Raw genomic sequence first — 15032 nt, 5'->3', positions numbered from 1 at the left:
CCTCTGCCACAAGCGTCACTGATCAGGCGAAGCAGTCACATAACATGATACGATACGGCTCGAAGGCCAATCAAGGGGTTTACAAGCGATATCTACTTTCAACAGATCTGAATTAGACTAGGACGCACGCGCTTCCCCAGCTACGCCAAAACAGCAACACAACAGTCTCGCTGCAACGCCAATACAACACAGCTCCACTCATCTGCCTGGTATTTCCGTAGATTCCCCGCCGACGTGACACGAGCATACGACAGACTGTCTTCTCAGTGCGACATCGAAGGGTGGCCTGACACCTTCTTCATCGCCCACTTGCCGGTATAGGCCCTGATCTTCTTACCATACAGGAAGACGGGTATGCCAAAAAGACCGAAGAGTGCCGTGAGTCCGGCGTACGTTCCGAACGTTCCGTCGTAGCCATCGGTCTCGATGAATCTGGCGACACCATAGCTGGTGCCGAAAGACACGAAGCCTCGAAGAGCCGTGATGACAACAAGAATAGGGCCAGCGCGTGCTGGATCTAAATGTAAATATGTAAAGTCAGTGTATGTCTCACATGCCGTCCATCCGGAAACACTTACAGGAGTCAAGAAGGTACGTGATTGCAGCGATGTTGGCGCCAACGAACGCGAAGTAATACGCTGCATTGGCGAAGACGAAGACGAACCAGTGGTAATCTCCTGGGTTTTCCGCTGCCAGGCCGTACAACGTGGCGGCAAGGCACCCACATAGCAGGGGAATCCAGAGCAGCAACAGGCGATTCTCAGGTTCGTGAACTCCACCATTGCGTCTTGCTCGCCACTTGATTATGACATCGCTGCCGTTACCAAGGAGTGGGAGTGCCACAAAGGCGACAACGATCTGCCCAGCGTTGACGTATGATACGGAACTGTCCGACCAGTTGTACGGAGGCGCGTGTACTATTGTGCCGTACGTTGTTCCAATGGCGATGTTGACGCCAATAGTAAGACCGTTTAGGCAGAAGGCCCAAAGCACATTGGGGAACAACATGACCTGGAAGGTGTTGACGAAGCCGTAGAAACCTTCCATCCATTCCGGTTTGTTGACGAAGATGCGCATATCTGACCAGACTGTGCGGGGAAGAAATTTTGTGTTATCCAGAGGCGGTCTTTCGGAGAGCTTAGCCGGCTGTGGTGCAGTCGCCCTACATCCTTCTAGCTCACCTCCCTCTTCGGCTGAGAATTGACCATAAGCGGTCAGAGGGCGATCGTACTTTGACTCGGGAACCCAGAAAATGGAAGCAATGAACGTGGCTGCGCAAAGACCGGCGCCTAGGTAATACCAGTTGGATGGGCCAACCGCTCCAGCGATTGGTGATGCGCAGATGATGTACACGGCTGACAGAACTGTCTGCGTAGCAGATTGCCACATCAGGAAAGTACTACGCTCGTGAACGAAGTGGATTTCCTACACCCTAATTAGAGAACGTTTCTCGCGCCTTTGTCTTGCTATCGTTACCTGGATCATCATGGGGACCAGTGCCTCGCTCTGACCTGCAGCAAACCCGAGGAGCATCCTAGCGCCAAGGTGCTCGTTGTAGTCTTTGGCATTTGCGGCCCAGACGGCTGATGCTATCAAGAGCAACAGCGACAGAAGGTAGACAGGGCGCCTTCCGATCGCAAGAGCGAGTGGCATGCAAACTAAGTTGCCTACCCCCATGAACATTGAAGGGTACGTCATCAGCGCGGTTATGTCGGCTGCACACCCGGTCAGCGCAGTCAGAGCATGTGAGGAGCTGAGATCACTGACCATATGTAGCTCCAGCTGCGGCATAGATAGGGATATACCAGGTAAGAAGACCTCCAAATCCGGACACGAGTGCGAGACCCAGACTGGAGAAGATCGAGACCAACACGATGAAGAGAATCTTGCGAAACTTCGATAGATTCAACGGGTCTAATGAGAAGACTCAGTACGTGAGGCGGCGAGCTACGTGCTACAGAGTACACAAACCTTGAGGATCAGCGCTAGGGGCTGGAATCAAGAAGATCTCGTCGAGGTCGGTGATGGTCACAGTTCCCATCGCCGCAGGCTCCTGGATGGGCTTCACGATGCCTGTCTCAGCATCTGAAACAACCTCATATCGTTCGACTTCGGTCTTCATGGTCTTCGGGGTTTTGATGTCGTCGAGCATCTTTGCGAAGTAAACGATGTTCTCGCGCTATAGCGAGATGAAGGTGAAGTCAACGGAAATATAAACCCGCTCGTCCAAAACGGAAGAGCACAAATGGCTGTTAAGTTCGATGAGAGTGTACTATGCGCGCAGAGAGGTGGTTATATCTAAATATGCGCTTCGGCTCCTCTTCTTCAACGTTCACCTATTGGTACGTGGCACTTCTTCTTGTCGTCTAGCCCGCGTCCAGACTCGTGCCACGGCCGACGATTTCGTTGGCGTTTCCAAGCCTTGGTCTGGAAATCAATGCCACATTCACATCCCGGCTGAGCAGAACTCCACTTCACGAGCATTACGCGGCAGTGTCGCACGAATGTCTATCTGGGGTTTCTGGCATGACTGTGGGGTAGGTAATCCGGGGTAGCGCGTGCGTCGGAGAGTGGGCTAGCTCGCGGAAGGAGGGCCATGTTCAACCAATCAGTATCGTGCAATTCGCAACCATTCTTGGCTTCAGCTCCTGCGCGGCGCAACTGCCGAGCTTCTTTACGAGTGTTTGCAGTTGTCTCAGGGAGCCTTTGCAATGTCACAAGCGGAGAACATACCCTGCAGACGATGCGCGGCAGTCCTATCGCTATGCCAATGCACGGTCGAAGTCACTACTATCATTTCATCGTACGGTTCTGCGTCCACGGACGCGAACTTTGCATGCGCAGAGTGTGTCACAGCAAGCATATTCACGAACAAACACCGAGTGACGTAACTTAGATGAAGTTGTGCGATATATTGGGCTCATTCAACGCTCTATACAATTGCAACAGGCAGAAAAGGCAGTATGATCTTGCTCGGCGTGTCTGCTCCGACGTGTATCCTGTGCTCGCCCTTGTTCTTCTCATGTTCCGGTCGCGGTTTCGAGAAGGCCGTGTACTCTGCAATACTAGGAAACTCACCGGAGACCTGAACGCTGATCGATTCTCCTTCGTCAAAATCGACACCCATGGACCAAATACCGATTTCTAGTTTCACGATCTCACCTGGTGTGATCTTCTCTTCCTTCTCGTGGGGGTGGAAGGGGAACTGCTCATGGATGCTTCGCGCCGGGTCGAATGCCCGGTGGCTGGCACGCAATACGCCAACGCTGCCGAGGTGCAGATTCAGGCTCGCGCGTTCCTTCTCTGGAATATCATCGATACTTTTGTAAGCTGAGGGTATCGCCGAGAACGGGAAGCAGAGATGCATAAGCAGCTTTCCGTCCTTATCTTTCTTGCGCAGGATGACAAAGACATTCATGTCGTCGTGTGAAGGAGCTGACATGTACAAAACGGCTTTGGGCAGGCCAATGAGCCGTGACTTTTGCGTGAACTTGTAGGTGAATTCGGCGATCGATTTCGAGTCTTGCGAGTCGTAGCTGACCATCTCGGTCTTGGATGGGGGTTGTTCGGTCAAGCCGGAGCCGGACAGGTAAAAGTCCTTGTATTGGGTCCCTGGAACAGGGAAATCGGAGAACTCGATGCCATCAATAGCTTCACGGTCGCCAAATTGGAGTGCTGACCATCGCACCCTAGCCATCTTCTCCCAGTCGTTGTCAATGCCCCGCAGATACTTATCGAAGTAGGTATGCAGTTCCTTATCCGCGTGAGGATCACAGTATAACTCGAACCATTCTTGGTGTGAGCTCCATCGAATCCACTTCTTGTCATGAGGTACTTCGAGCCATCCACGTACGGAGCCCATTGTATGGATGCTGGAAAAGTCGCTTCCGCTGATGAAGACAGGAACTTCGATCTTTGTCATATCAGGGCGCTTGTCGCTCCAATACGCGTTTGCGACAGGTGACCTCCGATGCATCTCAGCGAAGTCCTCGATGCCGCCGCCCGGATTGTTCGTCTTGATGATGAAGTGTGTGATGAGATCGAAATTTGACATGCTGAAGACGCCACCTCGACAGAATTGCTCGCGGTAGATATCACCAGACCCTTCCCAGGGTGCAATAGCGGCAAGGTGTGGAGGTCGTAGAGAGGCAACATGCCACTGGATGATGGCCAGCGCACTATTGCCGGCCATGCCTACTTTGCCATTACTCCATGGCATGTCTGCCACAGCTTCGATGACATCGTAGCAATCTTCTGCATCTTGAGAGCCCATGATCTGCCATGATTAGCTAAATAGTAGAGTTTGCAATACTGAGCATACTGGTATGGAACCGTCGCTGTTGCCCGTGCCGCGAGAATCTACCGAGATGATCGCATAACCACGTGGGCACCATACAACTGGATCAAGTCCCTCGAACTTCTCCAACCCGCTGAGCGCTTCATTCGGCACGCAGCAATTCCAAACGCAGATTGGAAGCATGTGTAGAGCGGAGTACTTCTTGCCGTAGCATGACCAGCTTATCACTGCTGGTAGCTTTTCGTCTTCGGGAACGTCGGCGGGCCGGTAAATGTCGACATAAAGGCGACATCCATCTCTGACCACGATCTCGACATCGTGATCAATTCGTATGTCAGATTCGAGAGGGCGGGCGTTGTACGGTTTCGCGCCTTTGCGAAGAACTTCGGTTTTACCGGGTGTGAAGCCTTGGTAGTTGTTCACACCCGGCTCAGGCTTTGAGATGGGCTTATAGGCCACTTGCATAGCGACTGGCATGTTTGACGTTGGCAATGGTGAAACGTGTGGACGAGAAAGAGGAGGAGAACAGTGAGCGCAATCGGTAAAGATACCAAGCTCCGTGACAGCTACTTGAACAACAAACACATCTACCCGGAACGCGACGCGTCGAGTGCACTTTGCGACGTCGTGCCGTCCACCTCGGCAAGCGTTCTAGCCCGAAGGGTTGACCGTCCCCCACACGTCCCGAGTCCCACAAATCCTGCGGCATAGCTACATATCGCGGGGTATGGCGCCCACATGTGCCGAGACGGTCGGCAACGCTGCCCCGACATCCCCAAACGATGACTATTGTCCCGAGCACAACATCATACAAGCTTCTCTTCAACATCCAACATATAACATCAACTAAGTGCAGTCAAAGGCTATTCCACCACAGCTTCATTCCAATAAGTTTCGCCATCTCCTGCATTTGAGCATTTCTGATCTCGTCACTAACAATACGCATTCAAGCCCTCGTCTTAAGAAGATGGCGCCTCACGCCGAAGAGCCAAAGCCAGATAGCGGTGTTGATCTAATCTCGTACGACGGTACCGTATATTGCGATTGGCGCGACGATTTCCACAAGAACGGCACAGCAATCATTAAAGGCGCCATCTCACCCGAGCGCGCAGAGTACTACAAGCAAAAGCAGATTGAGTGGCTTCAATCCTTCGGTCGTGGCTTCGATCCCAACGATGAGTCAACATGGACACAAGAGCACCTTCCTGTGAGCTTCAAGGGCGGGATGTACTTTGCCTACTCTAGCACACACGAGAAATTCGTTTGGTAAGTTGTCAATGGAATGCGATGTTTGCAACATACTGATGCAGACTCAGGGAAGCTCGCACCGAGCCCAAGGTCATCGAAACCTTCTCCAAACTTTGGGGCACCGAGGAGCTCCTCTGCTCATTCGACGGCATGAACATCACACTGCCGCGCCAGAAAGATCTCAAGTGGAGCCCCTGGCCGCACTGCGATCAGTCGCCTCACCGCAAGGGCATGCAGTGTGTCCAAGGCCTGTTGAACTACCAACCCAACGGCTCTGATGATGGTGGTCTGATCTTGATGAAGGGTAGCAGCAAGCTGTATGATGAGTTCTTCCGCGAGAAGAGGGAACAGGACAACCATGAGGATAAGCCCCCGGAGGAGGAGGACTTCAAGGATCTTTTCATCTTCAAGGACGAGGATGTCCAGTGGTTCAAAGACCGCGGATGCACACTCGAGAAGGTGAACCTTGAAGCTGGTGATCTGGTACTGTGGTATGTTCTTACTATCTTTCCTCCCCTATTTGGTACCTGAGTTAATATCGCGCAGGGATTCTCGCACCATGCACTACGCCTGCTTTCCTCAAGGCAACCGCATCCGTCATGTCCAGTATGTCTGCATGACGCCCGCCAAGTTCGCGAAGAAAGAGGATCTCGAACTCAAAGCCGAGCTCTTCAAGACGTGGCAGGGTACGACACACTGGCCGCACTGCAATATCCGCAAACAGGGCCCGCCAGAGAGAGATGGCAAGCCTGATCCGCAGAATAGAACGGAACCACTAGAGAAGCCGATTGTTACGGATAGGATTCTGCAACTAGCTGCGGTAAAGGCTTACTAAGAGCTGAAGCGGCCCATATATGACGAAGAAATACGCGGGTTCTCAGGACTTCAAGGTCGTCTTTCGCGGCAGTAGAGTGAATTGTGGTGCATGCTTTCGTACGCTCTTATTTCAGCTATTTCCAGTCTGGGCTTTGCCTTCTGTACCATGATACTCTTCCGACAATGGAAACAAGCCAATGCTCTTGCCTATGTACGTCAGAGGTCCTCAACCGCAAGAAGGTCGTGGTTGTTATTCTTGGACCATATGATAGTACCGGAAAGATCGTGGAGGCAGCGATATCTTTAACATATACTTCTCTTCTCTCTAGTCAACGTCTCATGACTCTAAATACAGATAACGAAAATGTTTTACAGCTAGTGAACTAAGACAAAGGAATGCGCTGTATCATCCAATCGGTGTGGTGCCACTGGGAACTGAGAATCGAAGCGTGCTGTCTTTACTTCTCAGCCTTCTCACCTCGAAGGCATCTTGTCCAATTCTTGTTCTTTGATATTTCTTTGGCCTTGTCTAACTGCTGTGCACGAGACCACTTCGACTCACCTGGCTGCTTCAAATTTGGTTTTCGACCATTGGAGAAGAATTTCGTAGCACGGGCAGCTGCTCCGACCGTTCTGGAAATTGCCTTAGCCACGGATATAACAGCATCGACAGCCGACCTGAACAGGTTGGCAATGGCGTTGATAAAGTTTCGTTTTTCAGTAGATGGGCTTTCTTGCGGTGAAGTGGAGTTGATGTTGGTGAAGTTGATGTTGGTGGAGTTGATGTTGGTGGAGTTGATGTTGGTGGAGTTGATGTCGGTGGAGTTGATGTCGGTGGTGCCGTCTCTTTTCTCCATAGATCGCTTTGCATTCTCAGCAGCCGCGTCGCCAACCTCCAGAAATCCTTTCGCAAAGTCTTCTTGAACGATATCGCTCTCATCGTCAGGCAATGCGTTGTCCAGCCAATCGTCGTCGATATCAGAACCAGGCCATACTTCAAGCATATCCCCGTTGATGCTGTCCAGCAAGTCCAATGAGAAGCCGCCGTCAGCCATCTCAAGCATGGCCTCCGTACCAATGGCAGCGGCAGTAAGAGGAAGACATACAGCCATACGGCGAAACTTCTTCTGGTTTCTTTCAGATCGTCTCTGTTTGTCTTTTTCGTCCCACTCCGTGTTCTTTTCTTCTTTCTTTTTCTCCAGGCGCTCTTTGATCATGTCCTTGAACTTCTCAAACTTCTCCTTGATCTTCTCCTTGATCTTGTCTTTGTAGGTTTTCTTCTTGTCCTCCTCACTCACATCTTTGTCTCTGATACATACTGTCTTCGTGGGATCCGACTTCATGAGCGGTGGGCACTTGATGCATTTGGTCGGGTCGGACGGGTCTCGAATCCTGTTCTTCTTGCATCGAGCCTTTCTTTCACAGCTCTCTCCATCTCCCGCTTGTCTGTCAACTAAGGGAAATCGAGCTTCGCGGCCGAGCACGGATTCTGGCTGTGAGATATCGAGATCGGATGCCGTACCCCTGTGGACACGTTGCGAAGGTAAAGTGGTTTCGCTGGGGGTATACGCGGCGATCAAATGATTCGTTAAGAGGAACAGTGCTTTGATGGTCTTTGCAACATGCATGATGAGGGATTGGCAAGAAGCTAGCAGTAGTGTAAAGGTAGATTTTGATGTGAACTGAGAAGGACTCACGTCGATGGCTTTCTTATCAATGTACCTAGGTAAGCTGCCAACATTTCTGATTCGGTGACTGCTTGCGCAGGGCTAATCTAATTTGAGTGACGAAACAGTTAAGATACGTGGCGTATCCTACAATTGATCATATGAGAGGTATGGGACTGCATCGGACGGCTCAATTCTTCGCACGCGATACGTTGCCTCAACCGTTGGCGAGGCCACTCTACTCTCTACTCAGACATCCTGCCACATGATGCACACTGCCACGAAAGCGACGCTGGGGCGGGTGAGCCCAACACAACGAACACTGCCTTCACGAGGCACGGATTCTGCCCTGTGTAAGAACCTGTGGGGTGGAAGCTGCCTATAGCCCCTAACCCACGTACCTCTTTCGCATCCCTTCTATATTTAATAGGTAGATTTAGTTATTATATATCTTATGTATATTATAAGAGTTATAAGTAGCTTATTATTAATAAGTTATTATAGTACTATAAAATAAAATAAAATAAAACTAAAGTTTAAGATTTTTATATATATATAAGTTAAAGAAAAGTATAAAAGCTTTATTTTTATAATACTTCTTTCTCTTTTATATATAATATAGTATACTTCTTACTCTAGTTTATTATTACTTTTATATAAAATCTAAATAACTTTATTATTACTATTACTACTTTTATTTTTTTTAATATTATTACTATAGTTTTTTTAACTAAAGAATAAGCTCTTAAGCTTTTAGTAATTTTATAAGCCTTTTAGTATTTCTTTTATATAAATATATATACTAAAAAGTTATATAGCTTAAAAATATATAGCTATTACTTAGATACTTTATTAAGTAAGTAATACTACTATATCTTTTATAAGTTATACTAATATTTTAGACTTTATACTAATAGCTTAAACTTTTATTTAAAATAAGTAAGTAATAGTATATAAGCTATTAACTTAAATAAAATACTTAGTATACTAGCCTACTTATAGAAAGTAGCTACTTATATATTAAAACTATCTTAGTAGTAATAAAGAATACTTTAATAAAATAAATACTATACTTACTTTATATAACGTAAAGGTACTACTATAAATAGATATATAGGCTACTTAAATAATAATACTAAAGAAGATATAAAATATTAGATAGATAATAAATAATAGAATATATAAATATTTATATTGTGGATAAAGCGTTTAGAGCGTCTCTAACCTACGTAACCTAACTAGGACCTCTATAGCCCCGCTGTGCAACTAAACTTCTCGGCCTGCTTCAGGCCCTATCTTACATACATATTTTCGAAACCAAAAGGTGCAGTCTGACACCTGGGCAGTCTCGGAATTTCGAACTTGCTATATCGAGCGCCATATGCTTACCTACGTACAGTCGATCAAGGAGGACTTCTTTGCTTGTTTGGTTGCCGATGCGAAAGACATTAGATTCACCGTCTAATCACGGTGGGGAAGTCTTGCTAGACTAAATACATGAACAAGGAGCTCTCGGTCACTAAGAGTTCATCAGCGTATAGTTTGATATGGAGCGTTACATTGAAGCGAAAGATCATTACACGAAGCAAAGCGTCTAATCATATCGCTACATTTGCGGCTATAACCATCTGGCGTTTAGACTTCATGATCAAGCTTGCGGAAATCATATCGCGCAGAAACTGATACATGTGGATTGCCAGCTGAACTAAACAAACACCCTTCAAACTCAATCTAAGCAAACAATCGCGATTTCATTCACTTCAGCTCCGGAGCTTCCATGCCATCGACCGACCACAAGTCCCAGACTTCATAACTTCCATAGTTCCCCACGAGGCAGCCATCGTCGCCATACGCCAAGATATCCGAGGGCTTGCAGTCGTCGCCATTGAAGAGGACGACAACGGAGCCAAAATCTTTGTCACCTTCACCTCCGGCTTGTTCAGTTTCATTGTGTTCGATAATGATGGCTGCAGCTACCCCAGCGTTGTCGCGGTTGCAGCCAGTGCTGGCATCGACATCTCGCCAGCCAAGGTTGGCACCGCGGCAGCCCGCAGATTGACTATACGCCAACGCCAAAAGTCAGTAGTTGTCACACATATGGATTATGGAAGGCGATGACTTGCTAGTGATGGAGGCGATAAGCGTTGGCTATGCAGACCAAGTGCTGGAGGAGGAAGAATGCCTTCATGTTCATAGAGACTGTGTATGTGAAAGAGGTGTAAGAGTCGTCTTTGATTGCAACGATCTTTACAGTGAGGATGAGCGGTGGATTGCGTTTGATGCCTGCTCAGGAGTAGATCTGGGCTGTGAAGATTCTTGAAGGATCTCAAGGTACGTTTGTAGCCCCAGGACAAAAGGCATGGGTAACATCGCGTGGCTCGTAGCGCTCATGTGGTTAAATTTGGCAAGTAGTTGGACATGGCATCTATTTGAGAGCATCCCTGTAACTCCTCAGTATGCAAGTAATGTGGGGTTTGGATCGGAAATGAGTATCCGAAGATACCGCACCGCCTTCAGCTCAAGCATTTGGCCCGTGGGGGCACTTTTCATAACCGGGGGCTGGCCCCGTGGCTCTCCCGCAGCGGCACGGCCGCCGTCTTACTCTTGCGTCAGAGTGTTTCGAAACTTCACGTCTTGGCTTCTTACGAGATCTCCATACATGCATTGGAAACATTCTACGCAGATAGCCTGTGCCGCATTTATATCAGCAATTACAAATCTTGACCCCGGGAGGTACTACGTATAGTCCTAGGATCGTGGAATGACTCCGTGCCACTCTATCGCCCCCATTCTGTGCTTTTGTCGGGGATCCTGGAAGCCTATGCCTCAGCTTCTTATGACATCTTCATGCATGCAGTGGGAAGTTTCGTATCATCATCCGAAACGTAAGGCTGACCTCTTCTTGGTCTTACTGAAGACCGAGTGTCGGCGGCTCCTCATATATGCTGACCAATTTTGGCCTTTATTCAATACTGAGCAATCGCCTTTCGACGACAGTGCCTCATAATGCATCCGATACATTCGGAACAGGACGTTTGAGCGTCTGCAGAATACATGCTGCCAATTTGGTCGATGAGACAAGCGTATACCAATACGGCCCCAGGGTGTTGTGCTACCTAGCATATCTCTTATTCGCCAGAATGGAGAAGCGGAATCGAAAGCGGGAATTGGCCAACTACTTGACCGCTCCGAAGTTCAATGACAGGAACAAGTAACCAAATCAATAGCTGGTTTGAAATCAATGACTAGGTACAGTGTAACTACCATGTAATTTGCAAACGCGTAGGAAAAGAAAAATGCCTACTCTTCCACAGCACCCAGCTCTACCACTAACCTCATGAAGGGCTTGAACTCCTCTGGCATCCAGCTGTGTAGGTCTTCGACATAATGTCGCGGGACTTTTGCCCCATGCTCTGCAAGGTATCGGATCATGTCATCAGATTTATCGTACATAGCCGTCGCTAGTGCTCGTAATGGGGCGGCTCGATGCTCACGGATGTCCGTGTTCCAGTCAGTGACATCTTCGTTGACATCTGCACCCGCTTCTAGCAACATCTTCACAGTTTCCATGTCGTGCTTCTTGACTGCTAGCTGCAGCGTCCCCGAGTCCTTGAACCAGTCGATTCCGAATCTGTCCAACAGGACTCGAATTGACGCAGCCTTCGGCCATGGCTTTTCAAAGGGTGCAAAAAACATTCCTCGGAACCTGCTCACACTTCCTCCATGGTCTATCCACCAGCGAGTGGCGTCAGGTCCCATGCGAACCATACCACACCAGGTTGAATTATGCGTAGTTGAATTGTAGTTTAACTGCTGTGGGTCTGTGCGCCATTGGCAAAAGTCCAGGTCGAACAAGATATCGAGCCATTCCACACCGTTTTTCCCATACCAGCCGCAAAAGGTGTAGGAGTCGAAGTAGTTGGGCGAAAAGCCGATCTCGAAGCAGAAACGGAGTAGCTGGGTGTCGCGTATTTCTGATGAGATTTTCATGAGAGGACGGGAATAGTATATTGGGTCTATGCCAGAAGATTCAAGAAGTTCTCTGATGGCAGGAATGTCGCCTTGAAATGCACTCAGGAAGATCGAAAGGATGATGGTTGTATCTACGAACTCGTGTAAGCAGTGAGACCCACAGCCGGTCATTCTGCATTTTGATCACACTTACCATCGTCTGTGGGCGGCTCATAGTTCTCGCTGAGCAGTAGATCTCGTACTTCTCTCTCGAAGCCCCTCAGATTCCATGCCTTTTTGTCGGCAGACTCTACCGTAGATTTGGGAAGCTTGTAGTAGGCCACAATGTGCCGCAAACATTCTTCCAACGTTCTCTCGCCACTCAATCTCGCATCGCGCGCTTCGCCAAAGCTGGAGAGAGTCGTTGACATTGCGATCGTTATCAGCGATAAGGCTCACTATGATGCCTAGGTATGTGAGAAACGCAAACCTTGGAAGTGAAACAAATTCAAGGCTGGTCGGATCCAGAAGGTGGGAAAGAGGGCGGGAAAGAGAGCGACGAAGATCTGTGTACTTTGAGCGCAGACGTGTACTCCGGGCTTCTACAGTTGATGATTTTGAGAGGTGTGCGGGCGGATATTAACCTGAGGGTGGCACAGTGACGCTAGTGGATTCATAGCTAGCGGTGTACACCTACAAGCGCTTATTTGACATCGGCTTGATGTTGCCTAACATGCCAAGGGTGGCGCATTCCAACCTTGGAGGTACCTAATTAGCCCAGGCGGACTCAGGGCATTGACGTTCTATCTATGTTACTACCCGATGCACGGAGAAGGCGTCGCGCGCGCAAGGATTTAGGGAGACAGAAGACCTCGGGAGGGCTGTTTCAACCCCGAATCCCGATATTTCAAGAATTATGTGTGTGACGCCTCAAGGTCGCGTCTCTTGGTGAGCATTGGGGGCTGTAGGGCTTTGCGATACCTCCCTAGGTAGGTAGGATGTGTTGAATCTTCTTGAGATGTGGCCATGTGCCACGGGACACATGCCTGCCTTTGTTTCAACGCGCGATTGCAAGGCAGATAGTCAAACTGGAGTTCCTGTACTATCAAGATACCGTGGCCAAAGATATCGACACAAGTCTCGCTGAAATCCTTGCTGAGAACTAGGTATATCTTCTCTCAACTCCTATCAGCATTGGGTAAACGTACACTGAATCAACACTTGTCGCCTGGACTGCGTCAATCCTTACGTTACTGCGTATATTTTCATCCTGCCATCGCTACCACGACATGAAGACCACATGGCTCACTATCCTGTGCTGGACTTACATCCGGCTGTCCACATCTTTCCCTGTCGATGACAGGCCCGCATTTACACCATGGGATCTGGCGAAAAGAGAGATCGAAGCAGCTATCTTCTCCAATCCTCTGGGACCCCAATTTGGAGTACCTGATGAGACGTGTCGTGGCACGCTGGAGGGCCCCAACACCGGTAGTTGCTGGAAGATGGCAGATGTCACAGTTGATGTGAGTAGTTTTACCCTCTGAATCTTTTTAATCCAATGACTAAGCTACCTAGAAATTCATCGCAAACCGAAAGCCCGAGGCCAACGAATGCGAGGTGCCCTGCCTTTTCTACACCTCGAAACTCACGGGAGCGGCAGAAAGGCTGGCCAATTTTGTTCTGAAGGAGGTACTTTTGACGGGGGCTGCGGAAGGACCGCGCAAGTACCAAACTATCTGGGTACGTCTCGCTAGGTAGAGTACAACCACGCGAGAATGCTAACTACTCACAGGAGCTACATCCGCCAAAGTTCTATCCAAACAAGAATGACCTGGACAAGACTCCCGAGGCCAAGTGCATCTACCAGGACCAGAGGGATCAGGACTACGACGCGAACTTCGATGGTTGCCAACGGCTATACTTCAAGTCAATGTCGAAGGCCATGGCAATGGAGTGCAAAGGCGAGGTCTTCTTGATGACCAATTCAGATCTGAGCGGTACTCGCCCCGAAGGAAAAAAAGAAAAAGTTCCAGTGGATGGAATTTGGTGGCAGGTTGAATTTCCGACACTGATCGATGATGCTCGACCCGCAGACAAGAAAATCACAAAAGTCAGTCCAGAGCCACCCCATAGATACCAATTCATGGATGTTTAGGTTAACAGTCCCTCTAGATCAGTTATCTTCAAGTACCTTTTAGGGACCTTGGAACGCTAACTGCAGAAGAGAGAAGCAAGCCCCCCAAGATTGAGGCGAGGGGGGAGTATTGGCCTAATGGAGTTGGCAACAAGCATTTGCAAAGCTTTCGCAACGAACAAAGTCCGCAATCGACGCCGAGCCCGCAATCAACCCCCACTCCCACCCCCGAGGCAGCCAATCCGGTTGAGACCCCTTCCAGCGGTCTTGTCAGGAGGGCAGATCGGACAGATGAAGAAGTCCTTGAACCTGATGACGAAGGTTATCCTTATCATTACTCTATCGATGAGATCTATGACTGGTACAAGGAAGCAGCGTGGTAGAGGCTGGGAAAGGAAGACATGCAAGAAGATCGAGATTGGTTTGGTGGAAGGCCGCGACATTACAACGATTTTGCTGAGTCTCTTATTCCTCGAGTGGTATTTGGCGATGTAACTAGACTTTCCATATCTTTTTATCAGCTGGCGTTTATTGGTACATGAATGGATCCGATGTCTGCAATTCGCTCAAAAAGCCATGTTAAACCCGGCTCAGCCTATCACATTGCACGTTGGCGTGCACCGCCACAAACGCCACGTCTGCATCTATAATTGACAACCGGCTGAGTGGACGACACGAGCATCTACGTGTCAAGTCCACCGCGTATAGCGGGCATAGTCGCTGGGTGACCGAAAAAAGTCTCCAGTATTTGCCCGACGTACGACGGGTCGGGGCGATATGGCTGACATTGCGGGGTGAGCGGAGGCTTAGCTTGGGAAGTAGATATGTTGCACCAGCTATAAGTAGGAACGCCAGCACTATCGACACCAACCTTGTAGTACAGTCTTTTGTGATAGCAATCTTTCCTTCCTCTTGT

The 15032-nt window shown here is 49.0% G+C and overlaps 6 protein-coding genes across 6 annotated transcripts; 2 read left to right on the top strand and 4 right to left on the bottom strand.

Moving 5' to 3' along the window:
• Nucleotides 1–263: 263 nt before the first annotated feature.
• On the bottom strand, nucleotides 264–2152 carry J4E88_000883 (uncharacterized protein; the record flags this gene model as incomplete). The annotated part of the gene is made up of 5 exons (XM_049394556.1): nucleotides 264–517; nucleotides 579–1425; nucleotides 1477–1715; nucleotides 1768–1914; nucleotides 1972–2152. The coding sequence occupies 5 exons, from the start codon at nucleotides 2150–2152 to the stop codon at nucleotides 264–266; spliced, it is 1668 nt and encodes a 555-aa protein (XP_049260385.1).
• Nucleotides 2153–2932: 780 nt separating this feature from the next.
• J4E88_000882 (uncharacterized protein) lies at nucleotides 2933–4774 on the bottom strand (the record flags this gene model as incomplete). The annotated part of the gene is made up of 2 exons (XM_049394555.1): nucleotides 2933–4276; nucleotides 4322–4774. The coding sequence occupies 2 exons, from the start codon at nucleotides 4772–4774 to the stop codon at nucleotides 2933–2935; spliced, it is 1797 nt and encodes a 598-aa protein (XP_049260384.1).
• Nucleotides 4775–5264: 490 nt separating this feature from the next.
• Nucleotides 5265–6380, top strand: J4E88_000881 (uncharacterized protein; the record flags this gene model as incomplete). The annotated part of the gene is made up of 3 exons (XM_049394554.1): nucleotides 5265–5563; nucleotides 5614–6036; nucleotides 6092–6380. 3 exons carry the CDS (start codon nucleotides 5265–5267, stop codon nucleotides 6378–6380), a joined length of 1011 nt encoding a protein of 336 aa, XP_049260383.1.
• A 439-nt stretch (nucleotides 6381–6819) lies between these two features.
• J4E88_000880 (uncharacterized protein) lies at nucleotides 6820–7989 on the bottom strand (the record flags this gene model as incomplete). Its single annotated transcript, XM_049394553.1, has 1 exon — nucleotides 6820–7989. The coding sequence occupies one exon, from the start codon at nucleotides 7987–7989 to the stop codon at nucleotides 6820–6822; it is 1170 nt and encodes a 389-aa protein (XP_049260382.1).
• A 3339-nt stretch (nucleotides 7990–11328) lies between these two features.
• J4E88_000879 (uncharacterized protein) lies at nucleotides 11329–12410 on the bottom strand (the record flags this gene model as incomplete). The annotated part of the gene is made up of 2 exons (XM_049394552.1): nucleotides 11329–12131; nucleotides 12194–12410. The coding sequence occupies 2 exons, from the start codon at nucleotides 12408–12410 to the stop codon at nucleotides 11329–11331; spliced, it is 1020 nt and encodes a 339-aa protein (XP_049260381.1).
• Nucleotides 12411–13268: 858 nt separating this feature from the next.
• J4E88_000878 (uncharacterized protein) lies at nucleotides 13269–14499 on the top strand (the record flags this gene model as incomplete). Its single annotated transcript, XM_049394551.1, has 4 exons — nucleotides 13269–13505; nucleotides 13558–13722; nucleotides 13775–14096; nucleotides 14204–14499. 4 exons carry the CDS (start codon nucleotides 13269–13271, stop codon nucleotides 14497–14499), a joined length of 1020 nt encoding a protein of 339 aa, XP_049260380.1.
• Between the last annotated feature and the right edge of the window lie 533 nt (nucleotides 14500–15032).

This window comes from Alternaria novae-zelandiae (genome assembly GCF_023758075.1).
Source record: "Alternaria novae-zelandiae strain BMP 2774 chromosome Unknown scaffold_1, whole genome shotgun sequence".
Classification (NCBI taxonomy): domain Eukaryota; kingdom Fungi; phylum Ascomycota; class Dothideomycetes; order Pleosporales; family Pleosporaceae; genus Alternaria; species Alternaria novae-zelandiae.
The sequence above is the reverse complement of the archived record's forward strand: the minus strand, read 5'-3'. Positions and strand labels throughout refer to the sequence as shown.